The sequence below is a fragment of the Neophocaena asiaeorientalis genome, unplaced genomic scaffold (genome assembly GCF_003031525.2).
Source record: "Neophocaena asiaeorientalis asiaeorientalis breed wild unplaced genomic scaffold, Neophocaena_asiaeorientalis_V1.1 scaffold607, whole genome shotgun sequence".
Lineage (NCBI taxonomy): Eukaryota > Metazoa > Chordata > Mammalia > Artiodactyla > Phocoenidae > Neophocaena > Neophocaena asiaeorientalis.
In genome coordinates, this window is record NW_020173405.1 from 574,931 (window position 1) to 598,427 (window position 23,497).

A 23,497-nucleotide genomic window follows, 5' to 3' on the forward strand; every position below is an offset into this window, starting at 1 on the left:
TCAAACCTATGTCCCTGCATTGGCAGGCGGATTCTTAACCACTGCGCCACCGGGGAAGCCCCTGTGATTCAATATTTTTATAGATTATGCAACCTATTATATTCTCTTATGTGAAGATTTAAAGGAAAACATTTTATACTTTTTCTTTTGGCCTTTTGGTCGGAAATTTTATTAACTTGAGATATAGAGGCATAGGACACTTTAAGCTTTTAATAAATTTCAGAACCAAATATCACCACCTGTGTTTTTGACACTAAGTGAAATTGACTATCGGGGATTTATGCTCATATTATTTAAAGACATCCTGCTGCTTCTTCTAGGCAAAGCCTTGGGGACGACAGCGATGGTGCCTGTTCCTTATGAGAAGATGCTGAGGGACCAGACAGCCGTAGTGGTGCAGGGGCTCCCAGAAGGGGTCCCCTTTCAACATCCTGAGAACTATGACCTTGCAACCCTGAAGTGGATTTTGGAGAACAAAGCGGGGATTTCATTCCTTATCAACAGGTGATAGGCTCTACCCGCTCCTAACAGCTGATACACTGACTTAATTTCAGTTAGTTAATTCTGTCCCGTTATGTTTAGAAGTTGGTTATTCAGATGTTTAATCTGTCTGTCTTGTGTGTTCATGTCAGGTAACAGTATTGGTTTTCTTGCAGACCCTTCCTGGGTCCCGTGAGTCAGCTTGGTAAGTGACAGCTTCTCATACTTGGTGACTGCCCTTGACTGCTAAACCAGTTCTGCTGCTTAATTAAAATGCAAGTTTGGCACATTCTAAAGCTTGTTTACACTTTGTCTTTCCTGCCTTGAGGAGGCCACCTCTGATCCCGGGGCCAGGGGTGGTGGGGATGTTTGCAGGGACTACAGCTCAGGGAAACACACATACCCAGCCTGAGAGCCGGGACGCCACCCTCCCGTCAGCTCGCATGCCGGCGAGCGCCTGCGTCCAGCCCTCGGCGGGCAGGAGATCTACCTTGTCCATGTGCACAGGACTGTGAGGCTGCTGGAGTGACTTCCTGGTCTCTGAGCACCAACCACAGGCCAGGCGTTGTGGGATTCAGGAGTGGTCTGGGCTGTGTGACCGTTCCCGTGCTTCTGAGATACATGATCTGTGAGGAGGAAAGAGACTGTTCAGAGAACCAGGGGTGACCCGTGGAGGAAATCCCTGAGAGCCCCCAGAAGGGGTTAGAATTGTATGGTCAGAAGAGCTTCCTGGAGGAGCTGGCCCCCAAGATAAGCAGGATCTCAATAGCTTGGTTCCCCCAGGAAGCCCATTCCACGTGGTCAGGCAGAAAGTTATGTGCAGGGTGTCTGAGACCATGTTTGGGAAACCAGGACCCCTCATTAGCTCCTTAACTGATGAAGGGACCAAAAAAGAAAATAGTAAGTTTACCAGGAACATTTAGAGATCCATCTATGCCCACTTCCTTATTTTCTCAGATTATTATTCTGGATCATAGTTGGAAACCTTGGGCCATAGCTGTTCATGAAAGACCAGGTCTAAAGAGGGTGTTATGCTGAGCCTATATAGGTACAGAAGCCAGGTGGCAGGGGTGGGTGGAGGGTCTGTCCACATGGACTACCTTGGGGTACAGAGGGTAATGAGACACGCCTGTGCATGGGCTACTCACAGAGCAGGTATTTCTGGAGCAGTTGTGAGTTCCTGGGGTCCCCCAGCTCACATTAAAGGAGGGACTGGAGGGTGAGGGGTGGCAGGTGACCAGGTAACTGTTGTCCCAGGTGGCTTGTATTGTCATTATAGAAATAACGGTAATAGCTGCTGCTGACCCTTATTTTGTGAGAGGCACTGTTCTAAGCACTTTGCATGTATTAATTAATCCTCACCCAACCACCATTTTGAGACGAGGAAACTGAGGCACGAGGAGGCTTAGTAACCTGCCAGAGGTCGCTCCGGCACAGGTCTGCTCCTTGGCCCCCATTGTGCCCACACAGATGGCCCAGGCCCTGGGGGCTGCTTTGAGTTGGTCTCTCCTCCGCTGCTATTCCATGATGATCTAGAGCCAGGAATTCTGTTCTCTTTGTATTCGCTTTCCCTTTATATGCCTTTGAATGTTGTCATATTTCAAGGTGCAGACAGAGGCTAGCATGTGTCTTTTTACTCATGCACAGGTGAGCCTGGGTTGGTAACAGATGCTGAGAGATCAGTGACATCACCAAGTGAAAGGTAAGGGATAAATAAAAAATTAAGTCCACATCTAACCCAAATGTATTAGTTTTTAGGCTATGGAATGTCTTATTTTGTTACATATTCTTTATTCAAAAGGATGCTTGGGATTATGAGAATATATTCATTGACACCTTTAACTTTCTTAATAATTTGTTACAACATTAAAGTTGTAGCTTTGCATTCAGTTTGATGGGGGGAGGGGAACCTATGATGGTATGGAGATCTGGGAATTAGATTCAGTGTGTCCAGATGCCTTTGGGCAGTTCTCACCCTGCCCATCTTGACCAGCATTCCCTTCTCCTTTTAGCTGTGCCCCCATCAATGTGAAGACTGAACCCATGGAAGATTCTGGTATGTACACTGATGCTTGTAGAATCAGGTGTTCAGCAGGTCATTATTTGACTCCTTTCTTTTGTTTTACTTAAAAATGGGACTTTCAGTAAACCAGGAATAGAGGGGAATTTCCTCAACTTGATAAAAAAAAATTTACAAAAAACCCACAGCTGACATCATATTTCATGCTGAGAAACTAGAATCTTTCCCACTAAGATCAGGAGCAAAGCAAGGATGTCCCCTCTCATCACTCCCTTTCAACATCATACCGAAAGTCCTAGCTAATGCAATAAGTCAAGAAAAGGAAATATAAGGTATATGGATTGGGAATGACAAACTGTCTTTAATTTGCAGATGATATATTGGTCCATATTTGGGTAGAGAATCCCAAAGAATCAACAAGATAATGGAGATAGGTCACTAATGAACCTCAACGGGGACCTTATTTGCAGAATAATCATATTTTACTCAAATATCTAGAAAAAAAAAGCCTTCTAATTCAATAAATATTAGGTACTAAGATGTTATTAAGTAGATATATTTGTAGACAAAGTTATTATTTTAATTATATGGAAATTAGAACTTGACTGCTAAATGAGTAAAAAGTCTTGAATACACATTTGGAATATGAATTTGATTTATGAATAAAGCAGTGTTTTTATTTTTGGACATAGCTTATTTTATTGCTTTCTTACACTCTGTCATTTCTAAATGTTCTACAATAGACGTACATTACTATGACAATGTATATTGGGGAAAAAAATCCCTCTTTGATGGTGAGAGTAGTTAACCCCCATCCCTGCTCTTCCACGCCTCAAAAAAAAAAAAAGGCATTAGAAGGAAAAATGTTAAAGGTTAAAAATAGAAAAAAATTTTTTTAACTCAAATGTTTAATCAAGGGATGGAAAAATATTGAAAGCATTAGAAGTAGAAATGTTAGAAAACCTAAAATAAGTACATAAAACTGAAACTCAAACCTCAAAAAGATAAAGATGAACACAAGCTGACTGTACGGGGTAAAACGAGAAGTTAATAATGTTTAGAAAAGCAACATAGAAATAAGAAACAGTTCCAAATGTAAAGTTAAAGTTAAATCTGAGATAATGTAAAAGAAAAATATTCAATATTAAGAAAAGATGGAGAGAGAAGGTGAAGAGAGATGTTACCTCCAGTGAAATGGAGGTCAGAGCACGAGCTTTGCTGAAGGTGTCAGATGTGGTTTATGCTTCGCTGACTCCCCAGTCCCTTGGGGCAGGAGTAGCTTGAATCCACCCTTGTCATACCCCAGGGTCACTCCTATCCACAGATAAACACGTGCTTGGTAGAAGCTCCACCTTCAACGTCAGCCTGAAAAGAGCGCCTGTCCATTGTAGTTATTCTAGGTCAAACCAACACAAGTCAACAAAAAGGAGCCAGATATTTCAGCCAACAGAATTCAGCTGTGGCGTCTTCATCCCACTTACACATGACGGGCCTTACACGCTTGCCCCTTTAATCTTAGCCTTGGATGCGTTTCCAAGCTCAGATACATTCTGCCTGCATCTCTGTTGGTAACAGAGAATTTAAAACCCCCAAGCCACAGTCTCCTCTCAGAAACCGGGAAAACAAATGGGGTGGGAGTGAGGGGTTGTCGGCTCTCCCAGGGGGGCCCTTTCAAGGATCCGTGGCCCTACCGCCTTCCCTTCCCTCCTCACCAGCTATTGGGTGGTTGAGCGTTTCCCGCCAGCCTTAAAATAGGCCTCTTTTGTTGAGGCCTCTCTTTGGAGATGTGATTCCCTGTAAACAATCCCTAATGTGACTTTCTACCATGGATTTCATGATACGAATTGCTTCCAGGTGCCTGCAGGCTTCTGTGACCATCCATTGGCCTTATTTCCTGTGATGTTTGTGTAGCCCTTGCGGCACAGAACGGTTAAATGGTTTTAACTTCTGAATTTCCCCCTCCTCCCTCATATTTTGAGGGAAGGCTGAAGCAGTCCTGCATTCTGCACCGGCAAATCTGCTTTCAGTTGCCTGCATTGAAAAGAAATTTTTCTTTGACAGCCCAACTGTCATATATTTATCAAATGTTTGTACTTTAAAGTTTTACTATAAATTACAAAAGTCATACATATTTTAAATAAAAATTCAGTGTAGGAAGTGGTAATAAGTAAAATTCCTCTTCACTCCTCCCCTCTCAAAACTCCAATCTCTCTCAAATCTCACTGCACCTCCAATTCCATCCCCATTTTAAGGGCAACAGCTCTTAACCAATTTGTGGAAATTCTTTCAGATCACTTACAGACATGTAAAAAGCTTTTTGCTTTTTTATGCACAAGTAGACCTCCATTTGTGAGCTCTCCTTTAATCTTTCCACCAGACTACCTTTCTGTCCCACTTCTGAGCAATTTCCTCAACTTGCTCAAGTGCAGTATCCATTTCACTGATATGGCCATCGGCCGTGTCCATTCTGTTCCTCAGTTTAACAAATTTTTCTTTTTGACAGTCACATTTGTTAATACCCAATCTCACTATCCCTATGCCAACAGAGCTGTTAAAGGTTTTCAGAAGACCTCCCCTCCAACCTGTAAATTAACGCTGAAATGCCGAGCTAGTCACAATTTTTGTTTTTGCTTCTGTTAACTTTCACAGTTAAATTATATGTATACTTCAGTATCAGTTATCTATTGCAGTATAAAAGAGCACCCCAGAACTTAGTGGCTTCAAACAATAATTTAATCTTTCTTACAATTCTGTGTGTTGGCCAGGCCGTCCTTCTGGTCTGGGCTGGCCTCACTCCTGGGGCCGAGGCCTCGGCTGCCAGAGTTGGGCCTACCTCTCCTCTTGGTCTCACATCCTCCAGGCTCATTCACATGGCAGCTCTGTTCCAAAAACAGCAGACGCTGATGCACAAGCACCTTTCAAGCCTCTCCCTGCATCCCACTGGCCAAAGCAAGTCACATGGCCAGGCCCAGATTCGAAAGGTGGAGTAGTTTTCCACTTCTAGAAAATAGGAGTGGGAAAGTTACATTGCAAACAGGTGTATGTACTGGGATGGAAGACATTTGTGGCTAATTTTTGCCATCTACTACACCTTTCCCTGATAAAGCCTTTTGGTTTTACCAATGTAGTTTCCCCAGGTTTTGAAATTCATTTTGTTGTAGTAAGTAAATTAAGATTATCTGTGCCAATTTGGGCCCCATTACAGCAGAATATTTGCAATACTTATATTGCATATAAATGCATGTACATATTCATCCATCTTGAAAGGGAAACTTTCCCCAAACTGGGAATTAGACCTCTTTCTCCTTCCCTTCTTTTCCTCCTTCCTTCCATCCATCTCTCCTCCCTTCCTTCTTTGCTTTATGTTGTTTTATTATTATTTTATATTTATATTTTTATATGGATAAACCATTTGTTCCTACTGCATGAGCTACAAGTTCTTTTGCTGATGGCCGTGTTGCTGTGTTAATCCAAACAGAACCTGGAAGATATACTAACCAGTCATATCTCTGTTCGTAAGTCTAGCCTAACACATAATTTTATAATTTCCATTGCATTCAAAGGCATTTCACCGAAAGCAACAGTTATGTCAGTCAAGAAAGAATCAGAAGATCCTAATTACTATGAATATAGTATGCAAGGTAATATCATTTTATAATAATTTTCTTCTTTAGAAGTTATCTGTGATGGAAAATTTTAATTAGCACCCATCTGAAAAACAGGAAAAGAGTTGTAAAGATCCATGTACATTTACCCAGGATCTAACACACTGCCATTAGGGTAAACAATTTTACAGTCATAAAATAGATGGTATTGATACTTAGCCTGAATCCACATGATTCTAGGCATCCGTGAATGTAAAGACATTTCAGGCTGCATTTTACTAGAGTTTGTCTGTTAAATATTATTTTGTGTGTTCTAAAATATTCCCGCCTTAATTCTCTTCTGTCCAGTCTGTCCCCTAGGTTGCTGAGAAAATAGTAAGTGTTAAAAGAGATGGAGATGAGCTAAAAAATTCAAGTGCCTTTTCTTTTTTTTTTTTTTTATTAATAATTTATTTTTGGCTGCGTTGGGTCTTTGTTGCTGTGCGCAGGCTTTCTCTAGTTGCGGTGAGCGGGGGCTACTCTTCATTGCCGTGCGTGGGCTTCTCATTTCAGTGGCTTCTCTTGTTGTGAAGCACGAGCTCTAGGCACACACACTTCAGTAGTGGTAGCACGCAGGCTCAGTAGTTGTGGCTCACGGGCTCTAGAGCGCAGGCTCAGTAGTTGTGGCACACGGGCTTAGTTGCTCCGCGGCATGTGGGATCTTCCCGGACCAGGGCTCAAACCCGTGTTCCCTGCATTGGAGGCGGATTCATAACCACTGAGCCACCAGGGAAGTCCATCAAGTGCCTTTTCTTAATAGTTGTTTCATTGACAGCATACAAGTTCAACAGGGAGAAGACAATTGTTACCAAATACACAAACTTTCCAAACATGGCACAGGTGGGTGCTGTGTGCAGTTAGGTGGCTTGGTTCTCTACCCAAAGACCAAAATCCTGCTGGACCCCAGCGTGATGTCAGTTTGACGATATGGTACCATCATGTCGCTGTGACTGCCGTACGGTGTTCAGATTCTTTCTCCATCTTCCAGCTCCACTGGGAATGGAGACAGAGTGCAGGACGATTTGCAGTCACATCCTCAAACATTATCGGATCGGAAATGTTTCCTACAAAATCTTAACTTTGAAAAATTTTCTGCAGCGTTACGTAGCTCTGAAACTTCCGCTAAAAATATTGTTTCAAAACATCTAAAGGCAGAGACCAGTGGAAGTTCTGTGGTAATTGCTCTGTCCTGGGCCAACCCCACCCCACCCTCATGCGCCCCCGCCTGGCCTGTCCCTTGTGACCAGTCTCCTTCCCTCTGGGCAGAGGATCTCTTTTCAATCTCTTTCAATCTGTCCACCTCTCTCCCCCACTCACACTGTCTGTGACTCCTTACCACCCGTAAAGTCCCAGTTTCCTTCCACGTTCCTACTGCTCTTTCTGGTCTCCCCTCCTATTTCATCTGCCTCCATCACCCTCCCTGGGCTCTTCAGACACACAGCTCGGTCTGTGATTCCTTGAACGTGCCCTGAATCCGCCTTCCACGGGGCTTTTATATAAGCTGATCCCTCCCTGTGACTCCCTTCCTACCCTGCAGACCGCTGAGGAGTTCCCCTGCTTCTTTCTGGGCACAGTCAGAATCTCAACTCCTACAGGGAGCTTCCAGCGTTTAGTGTGACCTGCTGTGTTCTCTCTATGCTTTTGCCAGGACTCCCTCAGCTAGTGGCAGGAAACACAGCATCTTACTCCTGCCCTGGAGCCCCAAGCCTGGGCTTTCTACATACTGAGCACTCGAATGTGCTTGCTGAGTTGAATGTGACCCTCATGAAGAATCAGTGTAACATTTGTTTCTAAATTACTGTTGTTTTGAACAAACTACTTTTAATTAAATTACGTCTTGGCTCCCAAGAATATATTTTTGAACTTAAATGACCTTGGTGTTGATCAAATCGTGTACAGTCAGGGATAGGATACTTACAGATTCTGCTCCAAGAGGCATCAGTGGAATGAACAAGTTAGATGTACCTGCAATTGATCTATTTTAATTTTTCAGAAAGAAGTACATTATTTGAAGAAAAACGTTTACATTAAATGTGTGAATTTATAATCTTTCTCCTGCTTGGCTTGGAAATGACAGAACTCTTCAAGAGATCTTTGTAGAACAGCTTCCTTCTTGATGCCAAAAAGTTCCAAATTGCCTAACATCAGGGACTCTATTCCATAGCACTGAATGTTTTTGTAACCATTTAGGTTAAATACTCACATGCTGAAGTATTGATGTCTATATCCTTTAAGTAAGGGAGATATTTTTAAATCCAAAAAGACGATCAGTGTGACTTGCTCAGAACGGCGATTGGCCCTCGGGGAGCCCCAGTGAACATGGCCCCACCAGTGCTCGGAAGCTACCCCCACCAGGACCTCACGATCCATCTGCAACACAGATCTCTCGGAAGACCTCCGACACACATTTACACGTGCACACATAACATCTTGGCCCACGGAAGTCCCATAGGTCTTCTACATGTGCAGGGACCCCATCTCCAGGGTCCCCAGAAATGAAGAATGCACAGTACAAGCTGTGCTGAGACAGAGTGCACCCAGGCTTCCTTGATGCTGATGGATGTCAGAGCATCAGTACCATTCTGTTTTCTTCCTGGCTGACACTGCATGATATGGGAGAGAAGCCTTCCAGGCCCAAGGGAACATGGATACAAAAGCCCAAGATCAAGGAATTAACAGTCTTTCTCGAATCACACCACTCCGACACTGACTCTTCTGCTTCCCTTTTTCACATTTAAATCGATTACATGGAGCCCAGCTGGATAATGCAAGATAATCTTTTCTGAAGGTTAGCAATGAGCACACTTAATCCCATCTGCAACCTAATTGCCCCTTGCCATGTAACATAATCTGTCCACAGGTTTTTGGATATCTTTGTGGGGGGCAATCAGCCTATCGCAAACAAATCGAGTAACCTAGATGAAATGGACAAACTACTGAAACTGACTAAGGATAAAACACAAAATTTGAATAGTCATATAACAAGAATTTGAATTAGTAATTCAAAAACTTCCTACAAACAAAAGCACAGGACCAGGTGCCTTCACTGGTGAATTCTACCAAGTGTTTAAAGTCCTTCACGGGACTTCCCTGGTGGCACAGTGGTTAAGATTCTGCCTGCCAAGGCAGGGGACATGGGTTCGATCCCTGGTCTGGGAAAATCGCACACACCGCGGAGTAAATAAGCCTGTGCACCACAACTACTGAAGCCCGCACACCTAGAGCCCGTGCTCTGCAACAAGAGAAGCCACCCCAATGAGAAGCCCGGGCACCGCAACGAAGAGTAGACCCTGCTCACCGCAACTAGAGAAAGCCCTCACGCAGCAATGAAGACCCAACGCAGCCAAAAATAAAGTAAATAAATTTTAAAAAATAACAAATAAAAAAATAATAAAGTCCCTCACAAACTCTTACAAAAGATAGAGGAGGGAACACTTCTAAACTCATTCTGTTAGGCCAGTATCATCCTGATACCAAAACCAGACAAAAACAACACAAAAAACTACAGAAAAATATCGCTTATTCATAGACGTACAAACTTTTTCAATAAAATGCTAGCAAATGAATCCAGGAACATATAAAAAGGATTACACATCATGACTGTTGGGCTGCACCCCACAGGCCTGCAAGCCTTGTAGTTGCCCAGCCTCGAGACCAAAGAAAGCCCAGCGACGGAGACATCAGTGGCTTATTGGACAGGGGGATCTTACACATCTGAAGCAAAGTCCTGGAGCAACACCCCACCGTGCGGCAAACAGCAGGCAGCACGTAACCGCAACCTTCACTGCTTGGAGGAGAAGGAGGCTACCATTTATAGAGGGAATCGACATCAGGTTGGGTCATCAGTTACCAGGAACACGGCACTGGGGCAGGGGGCAGGCATGTACCAGTTACTAACTAAGCCCTATAATTAGGAGGACTGGGTAGTCATGTGAGTGAAGCAGGGACTTGTCGAGCTGGGCATGTACAGAGAACAGAAGAGCAGCCATCTTGAATGGCCTGACCATACAATGATCAAGTGGGATTGATCCTAGGAAGGAAAGATTAGTTCAACATATGAAAATCTGTCAGTGGAATAACAGCATCATGAATAAAGGACAAGACCCACATGATTATGCCCATAGATGTAGGAAAAAGGCATTTGACAAAATCTAATACCCTTTCATGATTAAAAAAAAGAAAAAAAACACTCAAATTAGGAATCCAAGGGAACTTAACGTAATTAAGAGCATCTACAGAAAACCTACATAGCTCATGTCATACTTAATAAGACGGAAGGCTTTCCCCCTAAGACCAGGAACGAGACACTTGCCACTTCTTTTCAACATTGTACTGGAGGTCCTAGGCAGGGCAATTAGGTAAGATAAAAAAGGCATCCTGGGGCTTCCCGGTGGCACGGTGGTTAAGAATCCGCCTGTTAATGCAGGGGACACGGGTTCGAGACCTGGTCCGGGAAAATCCCACATGCTGTGGAGCAACTGGGCCCGTGCGCCACAACTACTGAAGTCCGCGTGCCTAGAGCCCATGCTCCGCGACAAGAGAGGCCACTGCAATGAGAAGCCCGCGCACAGCAATGAAGACCCAACGTAGCCACAAAATAAAATAAAACTTTAAAAAAAAAAAAAAAAAGGAATCCAGATTGGAAAGGAAGATGTAAAACTATTTCTGTTTGCAGATGACATGATCTTGTATATAGAAAATCCCAAGGAATACACACACAAATTAGAGCTAATAAATAAGTTTAGCAAGGTTGCAGGATACAAGGTCAATATACAAAAATCAATTGTGTATCCATATGTTAGCAATCAAAAACTGAAATTTAAAAAAATTCCATTTACCACAGCATCAAAAAGAATGCAATACTTAGGAATAAATTTAACCAAAGAAGTGTAAAACTTGGACACTGAAAACTACACAACAGGGACTTCCCTGGTGGTCCAGTGGCTAAGACTCCATGCTCCCAATCCAGGGGGCCCAGGTTCGATCCCTGGTCAGGGAACTAGATCCCACATGCTGCAACTAAGAGTTCGCATGCCACAACTAAAGATCCCGCATGCCGCAACGAAGACCCAGCGCAGCCAAATAAATAAATAAATATATTTTTTTAAGTGGCTGCACTATTTTATAAAACAAACAAAAACAAAAAACTACAAAACAGTGTTGAAAGAAATTAAGGAACTAAATAAATGTAAAGACATCCTGTGTTCATGGATTGGAAAACTTTCCTACGATATATATGGAAATGCAGGGGACCCTGAAGAGCCAAAACAATCTTGAAAAAGAACGAAGTTGGAAGATGTGTACTTCCTGATTTCAAAACCTACTACAGGGCTTCCCTGGTGGCGCAGTAGTTGAGAGTCCGCCTGCTGATGCAGGGGACGCGGGTTCGTGCCCCGGTCCGGGAAGATCCCACATCCCACGTGCCGCGGAGCAGCTGGGCCCGTGGGCCATAGCCGCTGAGCCTGTGCGTCTGGAGCCTGTGCTCCGCAACGGGAGAGGCCACAGCAGCGAGAGGCCCGTGTACCGCAAAAAAAAAAAAAAAAAAAAAACCTACTACAAAGCTGTCGGAAAAAGAACGAAGTTGGAAGATGTGTACTTCCTGATTTCAAAACCTACTACAAAGCTCTCATTATCAGTATTCCGTGGTACTGGCGTGAGGATAGACATATGAATCAATGGAATAGAATGGAGAGTACAGAAATAAACCAATATTTTTGTAGTCAGTTGATTTTCAACAAGGGTGCCCAAGACTAGTCAATGGGGAAAGAATAGTCTTTTCAAAAAATGGTACTGGAACAACTGGATATCCACCTGCAAAAAGATCAATTTGGACTCTACCTCACACAATATAAAAAAAGATGGGGCTTTAGTGGTTGAGAGTCCGCCTGCCGACGCAGGGGACACGGGTTCGTGCCCCGGTCCGGGAAGATCCCACATGCCGCGGAGCAGCTGGGCCCGTGAGCCATGACCGCTGAGCCTGCGCGTCCGGAGCCTGTGCTCCGCAACGGGAGAGGCCACAACAGTGAGAGGCCCGCATACCGCAAAAAAAAATAAAAATGGGTGATTTGAATAGGCATTTCTCCAAAGAATATATACAAATGGCCAATGTGCATATGGAAAGATGCTAGATTAATCACTAGAGAAATGCAAACCCAAATCACAAAATATCGCTTCATACCCACTAGGATGATGTTCGTTTAAAAGGCAGACAGGGAACTTCCCTGGTGGCACAGTGGTTAAGAATACACCTGCCAATGCAGGCAACACGGGTTCGATCCCTGGCCCGGGGAGATCCCACATGCCGCAGAGCAACTAAGCCCGTGCTCCACAACTACTGAGCCTGCGCTCTAGAGCCCACAAGCCACAACTACTGAGCCTGCGTGCCACAACTACTGAAGCCCACGCTCCTAGAGCCTATGCTCTGCAACAAGATCAGCCACCACAATGAGAGGCCCGCGGACCTCAACAAAGAGTAGCCCCCCCACTCACCACAACTAGAGAAAGTCCACGCGCAGCAACAAAGACCCAACACAGCCAAAAATAAATAAATAAATAAATAAATATTTTTTTTAAAAAAGGCAGACAGTAGCAAGTGTTGGTGAAGATGCGGAGAAATTAGAATCCTCGTACATTGCTGCTGGGGATGTAAAATGGTACCGCTCCTTTTCAGAATAGTTTGGCAGTTCCTCAAAATGCTAAATGAGGAGCATATGATCCAGCGGTTCCACTCTTAGATACATATCCAATTCTACATTTTCCCAAGAGAAAATATATGTCCACACAAAAACTTATACATTATTCTTAATAGCCAAAAGGTGGACACAACCCAAGTATCCATAAGCTGATGAATGGAGAAACAAAATGTGGTCTATCCATACAACGGAATATTATTCAGCCAGACACAAAAAGGTATATATTGTATGATTCCATTTATATGAAATGTCCAGAACAGGCAAATCCATAGAGACAGAAAGTCCATTAGTAGTTACAGAGTCTGAAGAGAGCAGGGAGTGAGGAGTGACCCCCAGTGGGCACAGGGATTCTTTTGGGGGTGATGAAAATGTTCTAGCAATAGTGATGATGGTTGTACTACCTTGTGAATATATGGAAAACCACTGAACTGTACACTTTAAAAGGATGAATTTTATGGTATGTGAATTATATCTCAGTTTTTAGAAAGCAAATTCAATGTAAGATTAACCTGTGTAATCTGTATAAAATAAAATTTGTGATTAATTTTGACTTGACTTGAAAGCACTGATTATCAGATCATTTTGAACACATTTGATACCCATTCAGTACATAGGATTTTTGTTGTCAAAACTCTAGACCAGGCATATTTTTGCTATAACTGTGAATAAATTTACCTGAGAGCCCTTGTCCTCTTGGTAAATTGATACTGGTCATCTTAGCACTCATTTCCTTTTTCAAAAATTATTATTGTGGAAATTCCCTGGCGGTCCAGTGGTTGGGACTCGGTGGTCTCACTGGCGAGGCCCTGCGTTCGATCCCTGGTCAGGGAATGAAGATCCCGCAATCCGTACAGTGCAGCCAAAAGAAAAAAAAAATTATTATTGTGGTAGAATATACGTAACATAAAATTTGCAATTTTAACCATTTTTAAATGCACAGGTCAGTGACATTAAGTACATTCCCAGTGTTGTGTGACCATTACCACCATCCATTTCCAGAACTTTTTCATCATCACAGACAGAAACTGTCCCCACTAAGCAATAACTCCCCATTCCCTTCCTCTCAGCCCCTGGCAACCCCCATTCTACTTTCTGTCTCTATGAATTTGCCTATTCTTGGTGCCTCATATAACTGGAATCAGACAGTATTTATCCTTTTGTGACTGGATTATTTCACTAGGTGTAATGTCTTCAAGTTTCTTCCATGTTGTAGCAGGTGTCAGAATTTCATTGCCATTCACTTATTTGTAATTTTGCCTTTTTTCTTTATGGAATGGCTATGAATCCATATCTCTAACCCAAATTTGATGATGAAATTTGTGCTCCAAATTAGGTCCTTCAAAAAATTCCTCATTTGAAGTATTTCAAAGGTCTGTTCCTCCATGCCCACTTTCCAGAGCGTGTCAGTATTTTAAGTTAATCTACACTGAATTTACTGTGTGTGATATTTAGTTCTGGGGTTTTTTTTTTTTTTTTTTTTTTTTTTTTTACTTTTTGGAATGGAAGAGGAGGAAAAGAATGTAATCTTGATCTTGCTTAGGCTTGAACCTAACACGAGGCAATTTGTTTTTGTTTTTTTAAATTACTTACCTCAACTTCTGTTTGGTAAAGTCATGTAATGAGATTCAACATGGGTGCGTGACTTGCTTTTATATGTAAGTAATTTGATCTTTGTCACATTTGTGACTGTGTGTTACACAGGCTGACCAGTTTGATGATGCAACGTTGAAGTCACGTGTTTTTCTAGAAATGAACCAAAGATGGCCTCTGTATATTGGCCCCGAGGTGGTTTATTTTTTCACAGCAGGATGAGACCTGTCAACTCAAAATCCTGCCAGCCCCCAATTCCAGCTGCCTGTGTATGTGATATGCTGAGAAGGACACACCGTCATCTAGGCAGTGTTCTGGCTGAGAATGCAAGACCTGAGTCTTAACCATGAGGAAACGTCAGACAAACTCAAAATGAGGAACATTCTAGTGGGGAGGGGAAAGGGGGGAAGGAGGGGGCTCAAATCTTCAGAAATGGAATGCCATAAAAAACAAAGACAGACTATGGAACCATTCCAGATTAAAGGAGATGTGACAGCTAAAAACAAGACCTGACCCCCCAAACCGGATCCCCTACTGAAAGGGAAAGGCTATAATGAACATTTGGGCAACTGACAAAGTTGGAATACGAACGGTAGAATAAATAAAATTGTCTCACATGTTAAATTCTGTGAGTTTATACTGTGATCGTATAAGAGAATATCCCTATTCTAAGGAAATAGTCACAGAAGTATTCAGAGATAAAGGTCCATAATGTATGTACCTTTCCCTCAAATGCTTCAGGAAAAAGAAGTGTATGTATATACATCTATCTCTCTATATAGATTGGGGGTGGGGGGAGGGAGAGACAAAGATTACCAACAGGGTAAATTGTTAACATCATGTTATCTGAGTAAAGGGTAGATGGATCTTCTTTGTACTATTTTATTTTTGGAACTTTTCTGTGTTTAAAACTATTTCCAAATATAAAGGTTTTTTTTAAGAGAAGACATTTATGAGACAATTGAGGAAATTTGAACAATGCCTAGCTATGAGATGATGGTAAAGAATAATTGTTCATTTGGAGGGGTCATCGCAATATCATGGTAATGTTAAAGGAAGAGACTTTACTTCTGTAGCTGCCTGTAGTTATGCAATATTTGCACACTGCATTCTGGGATTTACTTTAAACTACCAGTGCTGGGTGGGGTGGGCACGGATAAAACGGGATTACGTGAGTTGATGACTGTTGGTGCTGAGGGACGGGCACATGGCTTCATGATGCCATCTCTCTGCTTTTCTGTATTTGAAATTTTTCCAAAGCACAGATAAAAACAAAGGAAAAAACGTAAAGAAAGGATCGTTTGTGTGAATTTGATATTAGGGAGTCGAAGTATTGCATGTGTATTCCTGTGGGGGTCTTGAATTATTTGCATTGTTCTTAAATGATTTCTTTTTTAAAATTTGTATTTCTGCCTTGTTTGCTTTCCTTTCAGAGAGCCATCATTCTTCTGCCAGCACTGAAGTAATAGAAATGGAATTACCAGTAGAAGGTTAGAAAAATAAGGCATTTTCTCTCTCTCTCTCTTTTTTTTTTTTTAGTTTACAGTATTTTGAAGAAAATATACCCTTTTTTTTTTTTGCGGTACGCGGGCCTCTCCCTGTTGTGGCCTCTCCCATTGCGGAGCACAGGCTCCAGACGCGCAGGCTCAGCGGCCATGGCTCACGGGCCCAGCCGCTCCGCGGCATGTGGGATCTTCCCGGACCGGGGCACGAACCCGTGTCCCCTGCATCGGCAGGCGGACTCTCAACCACTGCACCACCAGGGAAGCCAAGAATATACTCTTTTAAACACACATTTGAAAATACAAAAGACAACATGCCTTCTTAGAGAACTGGCCGAGTCCTCATCCTAAGATGTCATATTAAGAACTCTGTCACTCTCTTACTCTTTTGATTTGTAAATGATTCTACTTTAAGTGCCTGGGTATAGAGGTTAAGTGGTAAGAAAACTTTGCACTGATGCCCTTTGTTACTTTATTTCATTTTGTCTTCTTGATGGGCTTGCCAAAATCTTTTGAGCAAAGTTGAATAGAATTTTAGGAAATTCTTGAATTAGAGGTAAAACTTGATATATACTTCCCTCCATTCATATATAAACCCTGAGCATCATATTTAAGGCCTAAACTCTTAAAGTGGTTTATGTAAGATAAAATTAATAAAGGAGATTTCCTCTGCAAACATAGAAGTATGAATGTCTTTGTCAGTTTACAGGCAAATTGATCTTGTTTTTAGGGGTTGTACATCTGTCTCAGTACCAAAATGATTTGTGTTTTTCTTTTACATCAAAAACTTTCTCCAAGGAGCCGAGTTGCAGTCATTTTCGATAGCTTTCCTGATTTAGGGAGTCTGGAGTTTTTTGTTGTAGAGGATGGTTCTTCTAGTCTCTGACCTAGAAGAATTTTGGTAGATTTTGCCAGAGAACATACTACGATAGAGTCCAGTCTTAGAATTGTTCATTCACTCATAAAATTAAATTCAAATTCATTTTGAACTTCATTGCTTTAGAACCAAGAAGACAAGCGGACTCTGTCATTATTTAACTCCTGTTTATTTTTCTAAATTATGTCTTTTCATTGTGGTTGAAAAAAACCACATAACGTACAATTTACCATCTTAACCACTGTGAAGTGTGCAGTTTGGCAGTGCTGAGTATATTTACATTGTTGGGAAGAAGATCTCCAGAACTTTTCGTCTTGCAAATCTATCCCTATTAAACAACAACTCCCCCATTTTCCCTTCTGGCAACCCCTATTCTACCTTCTGTCTCTATGAGTTTGACTACTTTGGTATCTCATATAAGTGGAATCATACGGTATTTGTCTTTTTGTGACTAGCTTATTTCACGGAGCACAATGTTCTCAGGGTTCATCCATGTTGTAGCGTGTATCAGGATTCTTCCATTAATTTTTTGTTTCTTTTCTTTAACTCAATCTCTGACCTTCTCTGGATGTAAAGGAGGACAATTATTTTGAATTGAGTTTAAATCTGTTCCTCCCTTATGTCATTTTACTCTCCTTTGTAAAAGCCTGTTAAGGTATTGTTTGGTCATTTTTTAAATGGATGGATAGTACAATATTTGGAAAGAAGAAGACCTGTGTAGGAGTCAGTTGTAGAACGGGTGCTGAATTAGAATCAGAAAGTTTTCATGGGATGTTGGCCCTCGAAATAGTTCATATCTAAACAGATTTTTTTTATTACGATATTGTGGGAAGCCCATTTACAATAGAGCTGAATTTGTTTGATTTTTAAAACCTTTTTATTTTATGTCAGTCCTTTTATTTTTATTATTATCTATTTATTTATCTGGGGCAGGATGGGGCCACACTGCACAGCCTGTGGGATCTCAGTTCTCCAACCAGAGATTATACCCTAGGCCACGGCAGTGAGAGCCCAGAATTCTAACCACGAGGCCACCAGGGAACTCCCTAAAACCTTTTTATTTTAAAATAATTATAGATTCACAAGAAGCTGCAAGAATAGTACAGAGCAGTCCAATGTACCTTCACCTGTTTTTCCCCAAAGGTTACATCCTACATAACGATGGTACAATATCAAAACAGTTTGCATTCTAGTCTTTTGCTAACAATTAATGTAAGATTTGACAAATCTTTCTAAAATGAGCTAGAGTTAGGCGAGGTAAAGCTAGCCAGGCTTTTGTCTATATGTAGAACTTAATGTATATGTCATAATTCTTATCCACCAGAAAGCTCAATTAGGTACTTTAGGTGCCTCATATAAGTGAAATCATATGATATTTGCTTTTTTGTGATTGGCATATTTCACTGAGCACGTATATGTCGTGTACATTACATGCGTCCATGTAATAATAGACCACGAATCACCTGGGGGCTGCTGGCAGGATAAGAAAGGAGCAAATGGCTTTTTTTGAATCCTAGTAATTCCCGATGACAACCACAAAACACTAGGACCACACGTATTCCATTAGCTCAAATAGAAGGATATTCTGTGTCCATCACTGCGAGTAACTTCATATTATTTGATAATATCTGAAAGTTTCTTATCTCCTCTTATCCCTTATAAGATTATCCTTTATTACCCTATTATCCTTTTTAAAATTAAAATTACCTTTATGTTTATACCTCTATGTTTAGTAAATATAAAATGTACTTAAAATGCCAGGATAAGCGACTTTTTGGGTATAGGAGCAGTAAAATGTTGGAACATGAGAATACATAAACAACGAATGCCATTTTAGAAATTTTGTTTTTCAAGATTCTACTCAGCTTGCCCCTTCAGAAATGAGTGAGGACCCTGAAGCTGAGGTGAAAATTGAAGGTTGGTTGCCAAAAACCTCGCCACATTCACACGGCTAAGTACGGTTTTCATTTTTTCTGAAAGGGAAAAGATTGAACTCAAAGTGTGTGTACCTATGACCAGAGCAGCCCATATTCCCATCAGGTACCCAGTGCTCTAGGCTTGTCAGACAACAGAATTAGGCTGTGCAAATTAGCCCTGGCCAGAGTAGGGTCAAACTGTGCTTGGTCCAATGAGGAAAGAATGAAGCCAGAAGGAGGGGAATGAAGTGGGGAGGGGGAAACTGAAAGGGAGAGGGGAGAGGGGGAGGATGAAGGGGGAGGGGGAAATGAAGGGGGCAGGGAGGGAAGAATGAAGGCAGGGAGAATGAAGCGGGGAGAGGGGAAGAACGATGGTGTGTCTCCTTGTGTCCCTTTGAGGTCTTGCTCTTCACATGCAGAATCTCAAACACCCAAATGGTTGATCTTTCACAGAACACAGGGATTGAACTTCGAGTCCCTCAGAAAGGACTAGACAGGCTCATTTACATTTCCCATTTAAGTGAGCATTGTGTGTATCATTTGACCAGAAATCATGATAACGTCAACTGTGCTTTTACTATATAACCCCATCTGAGCCTTTCCCTGACTGTCTGTTAGCTCATTTCTCATAGGACATCTGCTTCCTAAGTGTCCTCTTGGACACATTCGTATGTCTTCTTTCCCACCCCCCACCTTTAAGCCGAGAATAACAGCAAAGGAAAAATTTTTTTCTTTTTTTTTTGGCTGAGTGGCATGCAGGATCTTAGTTCCCTGACTAGGGATCCAACCCATGCCCCCTGCACTGGGAGCTTAAAGTCTTAACCACTGGACTGCCAGGGAAGTCCCAGGAAATATATTTTTAAACACCCTTCTTTTTAAATCAAATTAGACTGAAGTATCAGGGGCTATGAACTAAATAAAAGCCATGGTGCCCTTTCTCCTTTGACATCGACATTAAACTACAGAGACTCAAACATCAATTATTGCCAAGCCAACTAAATGTTCTCTGGAGTTTTAAAAATTTAGCCTGGCCTTCTTTTTTTTTGGCCATGCCTCCTGGCTTGCACAGTCTTAATTCCCCAACCAGGGATTGAACCCAGGCCCTGGCAGTGAAAGCGCCAAGTCCTGGTCACTGGACCGCCAGGGAATTCCCTAGTCTGGCCTTCTGATCAAAGTGGCAATTTGATAGTTTTAGAGGAGAAGTAGCCTAATGTGCTATAAGTTCTAAATTTCAATTTCTGTTTAAGGAAACACCAATTCATCCAATATTACAAATTCTGCAGCTGGTGTTGAAGATCTTAACATCGTTCAGGTGACGATTCCAGGTATGGAATTCTATCTGACTTTATCATAATTTAGATTATGTTTTTCATTTTGTTATACTTTAACCACTTTGTGACATGGGTTAGTCTATTGGAGCTTTTTTTTTTTTGCTAAGTTCACCCTGTCAACTAAGGAAAGACAATTCAGGAATATAAAATATGCTTCCAATTGCCGCACACTGAATATCTTGCTATATTGTACATTGTTTATCAGATATATTGCTTCTCACAGCCCTGCCCTGGTGCATTACCTGGAAAATACCCCTTAGGGCAGCCAACTCCAAGCACTGGCTACCATTGGATTGGAACTGGCCACAGAGGTGAAATGTATTTGCTGCCCATCAATTAATCTTCTTTTCTGAATAGGTGTATATAAAACATATCTGGAGAGATACAAAAGAATCTAATAGCATAGATTCCTCCAAAGAAGGAAACTTGAGAGCTAAGATAGGGATGGAAGGGAGACATTTCATGATGTACTGTTTTATATCACCTGAATTTTGAACCACATAATCACTTTTCGTTATTCAAAATTAAATAGAATAAAAATTTCAAGTATTAAAAAATTTTCCCCCCTAATCCTAGTACATACATCTTATTCATTTTACTTGCTGTATTGCACTGGCTAGGATCTCTATTATAATGTTGAAGAGTAGGGGTGAAAGTGGACATCCTTATCTTGCATGATATTGAAAATGTTCTCTAAAGTAGTATGTCTTATATTTACATAGTCATAATTTGGAAAATTCTCTGTCATCTATAATGCCTTAAATTTACAAATTTCCAAAATGCTTAATTATTGCTAAAACTAAACTGAATGATAAGCCAGGTAAAGTGCTTTCACATGTGCTAACAGGTGTTTCCTCCAACAGCTTTTCAGGGGAGCAAATACATGAATAAACCTGGTTTGCTTGTTTTTTTAATTTTTTTAGATAATGAGAAGGAAAGATTATCAAGCATTGAAAAAATAAAACAACTAAGAGAACAAGTCAATGACCTCTTTAGCCGAAAATTTGGTACGTTTTTATATTGTTACATAACCAAATTTTATACATTTGAAATATTTCCTTCTAATTGATTACTTTATCTAAGAAATTGATCTTTCTGTGAAGGAGATGTGATCAAAATTAGTGTGTATTTTTACTGAAGAAGAACTTTTACATGGAAACACTAATTTCATAATAATAATAGCTATCTTTTGGCCAATAGGCACATGAAAAGATGCTCAACATTGCTGATTATTAGAGAAATGCAAATCAAAACCACAGTGAGGTACCACCTCACACCAGTCAGAATGGCCATCATTAAAAAGTCTACAAATAATAAATGCTAGAGAGGGTGTGGAGAAAAGGGAACCTTCCTACAGTGTTGGTGGGAATATAAGTTGGTGCAGCCACTATGGAGGACAGTATGGGGGTTCCTTAGAAAACTAAAAATAGAACTACCATATGATCGTGCAATCCCACTCCTGGGCAAATATCCAGACAAAACTATAATTCAAAAAGATACATGCACCCCTATGTTCATAGCAGCGCTATTCACAATAGCCAAGACATGGAAACAACCTAAATGTCCATCGACAGATGAATGGATAAAGAAGATGTGGTATATATATATATAAAATGGAATACTACTCAGCCATAAAAAAAGAATGAAATAATGCCATTTGCAGCAATATGGATGCTAGAGATTATCATACTAAGTGAAGTAAGTCAGAAAGAGAAAGACAAATACTATATGATATCACTTATGTGGAATCTAAAATATGACACAAATGAACCTATCTACGAAACAGAAACAGAATTACGGACATAGAGAACAGACTGCTGGTTGCCAAGGAGGAGGGGGTTGGGGGAGTGATGGAGTGGGAGTTTGGAGTTAGCAGATGTAAGCTTTTATATATAGAATGGATAAACAACGTCCTACTGTATAGCATAGAGAATTATATTCAATATCCTATGATAAACCATAATGGAAAAGAATATTAAAAAAAGAATGTAGGGCTTCCCTGGTGGTGCAGTGGTTGAGAGTCCGCTTGCCGATGCAGGGGACACAGGTTCGTGCCCCAGTCCGGGAAGATCCCACATGCCACGGAGCAGCTAGGCCCGTGAGCCATGGCCGCTGAGCCTGCGCGTCCGGAGCCTGTGCTCTGCAACAGGAGAGGCCACAACAGTGAGAGGCCCGCGTACCAAAAAAAAAATAAAAATAATAAAAAAAGAATGTATATATATGTATAACTGAATCACTTTGCTGTACAGCAGAAATTAACACGACATTGTAAATCAACTATACTTCAATAAAAAAAATTTTTAAATAGCTATCTTTATCAAATCATTATGTTGTACACCTAAATCTAATACAATGTTATATGTCAATTATATCTCAATTAAAAATAAATTTTAAATATTTTTTAAATAATTATAATAGCTATCTTTCACTTACTGACTTTTTACCATAGCTGAGTATTGATTTTAGTGTCTGACTTGTGATTCATCATTTAATCCTCACAAAACCCTTTTCAGGTAGATACTATGATAATGCGTATTTCATGGGGAGAGAAACAGTCTGCTACACTACCTGTTACCAATTTCAAAATCAATAAAATTATTCATACACCCTAGCGTGGCTGGAAAATAAAGTAATGGCTGATCACCAATGTTGTTACTTGATGCGATTAATTTTAAAATCTTGACATTAAAGATAAAGCATGGTTTCGGAAAAGCCAGTGACACACAACTGGTTTTACACTCTTTGTATCATCACAGGTGAAGCGATTGGAGTGGATTTCCCTGTTAAAGTTCCCTACAGGAAGATCACCTTCAACCCTGGCTGTGTGGTCATCGATGGCATGCCCCCGGGGGTGGTATTCAAAGCCCCTGGCTACCTGGAAATCAGCTCCATGAGAAGGATCTTGGATGCCGCAGAATTTATCAAATTCACAGTCATCAGGTACGTGAGAGTCCCCTGCCTGGTCAGGAGAATGAGCTGCTGATCGTAACTTGCTCGAGGTGGAGAAGCTGGGGGGCACAGGGATTCTAACCCCAGGATGTGGGCTGTGGGTCCCTGCAGTCAAGTGCTATGTCATGCTGCCTGTCACACTCAGTTCATCGTATTCTGCTTCTGGGAGCTGTGTGTCCTCGCTCCCTTTTCTCGGTGATCGTGGGCAGCCTGTTTTAGTTTAGCCTCGCACTGACACTCACAAAAGTTTGTCAAATAGAACTAAATGGACAAGAGAGGAAGAGTGACCTCTGTTGCACTCACCAATGTCTCTTTCTCTTCAGACCACTTCCCGGCCTTGAACTCAGCAATGGTGAGTATCCTGGGGGAGAGAAGATGGTCCTAGCCCCTGCTGTGCCACATGCGCTGTCTCAGTGGACACTCACCACCAGAAAGAGCAAAGCATGCCACTCTTTATGTGCCTTTTGTTTTTCCTGCTTCTTTTAAAGCCCTTTAA

The 23,497-nt window shown here is 41.4% G+C and overlaps 1 protein-coding gene and 1 long non-coding RNA gene across 4 annotated transcripts in view; one reads left to right on the top strand and one right to left on the bottom strand.

Moving 5' to 3' along the window:
• On the bottom strand, positions 1–23,465 carry LOC112401118 (uncharacterized). 3 transcript variants are annotated; one of them, XR_003003527.1, is made up of 6 exons: positions 23,305–23,465; positions 13,512–13,655; positions 5,247–5,500; positions 3,685–3,865; positions 971–1,106; positions 1–61 (listed from the first exon to the last, which is right to left on the bottom strand). It is a non-coding gene; the product is annotated as an uncharacterized LOC112401118 (long non-coding RNA). The 3 variants fall into 3 exon arrangements; XR_003003528.1 differs by lacking the exon at positions 23,305–23,465 and adding an exon at positions 20,295–21,113; XR_003003526.1 differs by lacking the exon at positions 23,305–23,465 and having other exon boundaries at positions 13,512–15,984.
• Positions 1–23,497, top strand: part of LOC112401115 (general transcription factor II-I repeat domain-containing protein 2) — a 53,930-nt gene that overhangs the window by 26,677 nt on the left and 3,756 nt on the right. The window contains exons 5-15 of the mRNA XM_024747195.1: positions 321–504; positions 657–685; positions 2,128–2,182; positions 2,493–2,536; positions 6,064–6,141; positions 15,860–15,916; positions 18,660–18,722; positions 19,969–20,046; positions 20,976–21,059; positions 22,809–22,992; positions 23,325–23,353. Of these exons, the coding sequence (XP_024602963.1) occupies positions 321–504; positions 657–685; positions 2,128–2,182; positions 2,493–2,536; positions 6,064–6,141; positions 15,860–15,916; positions 18,660–18,722; positions 19,969–20,046; positions 20,976–21,059; positions 22,809–22,992; positions 23,325–23,353 (885 nt within the window). The remainder of the gene's footprint in view (positions 1–320; positions 505–656; positions 686–2,127; positions 2,183–2,492; positions 2,537–6,063; positions 6,142–15,859; positions 15,917–18,659; positions 18,723–19,968; positions 20,047–20,975; positions 21,060–22,808; positions 22,993–23,324; positions 23,354–23,497) is intronic.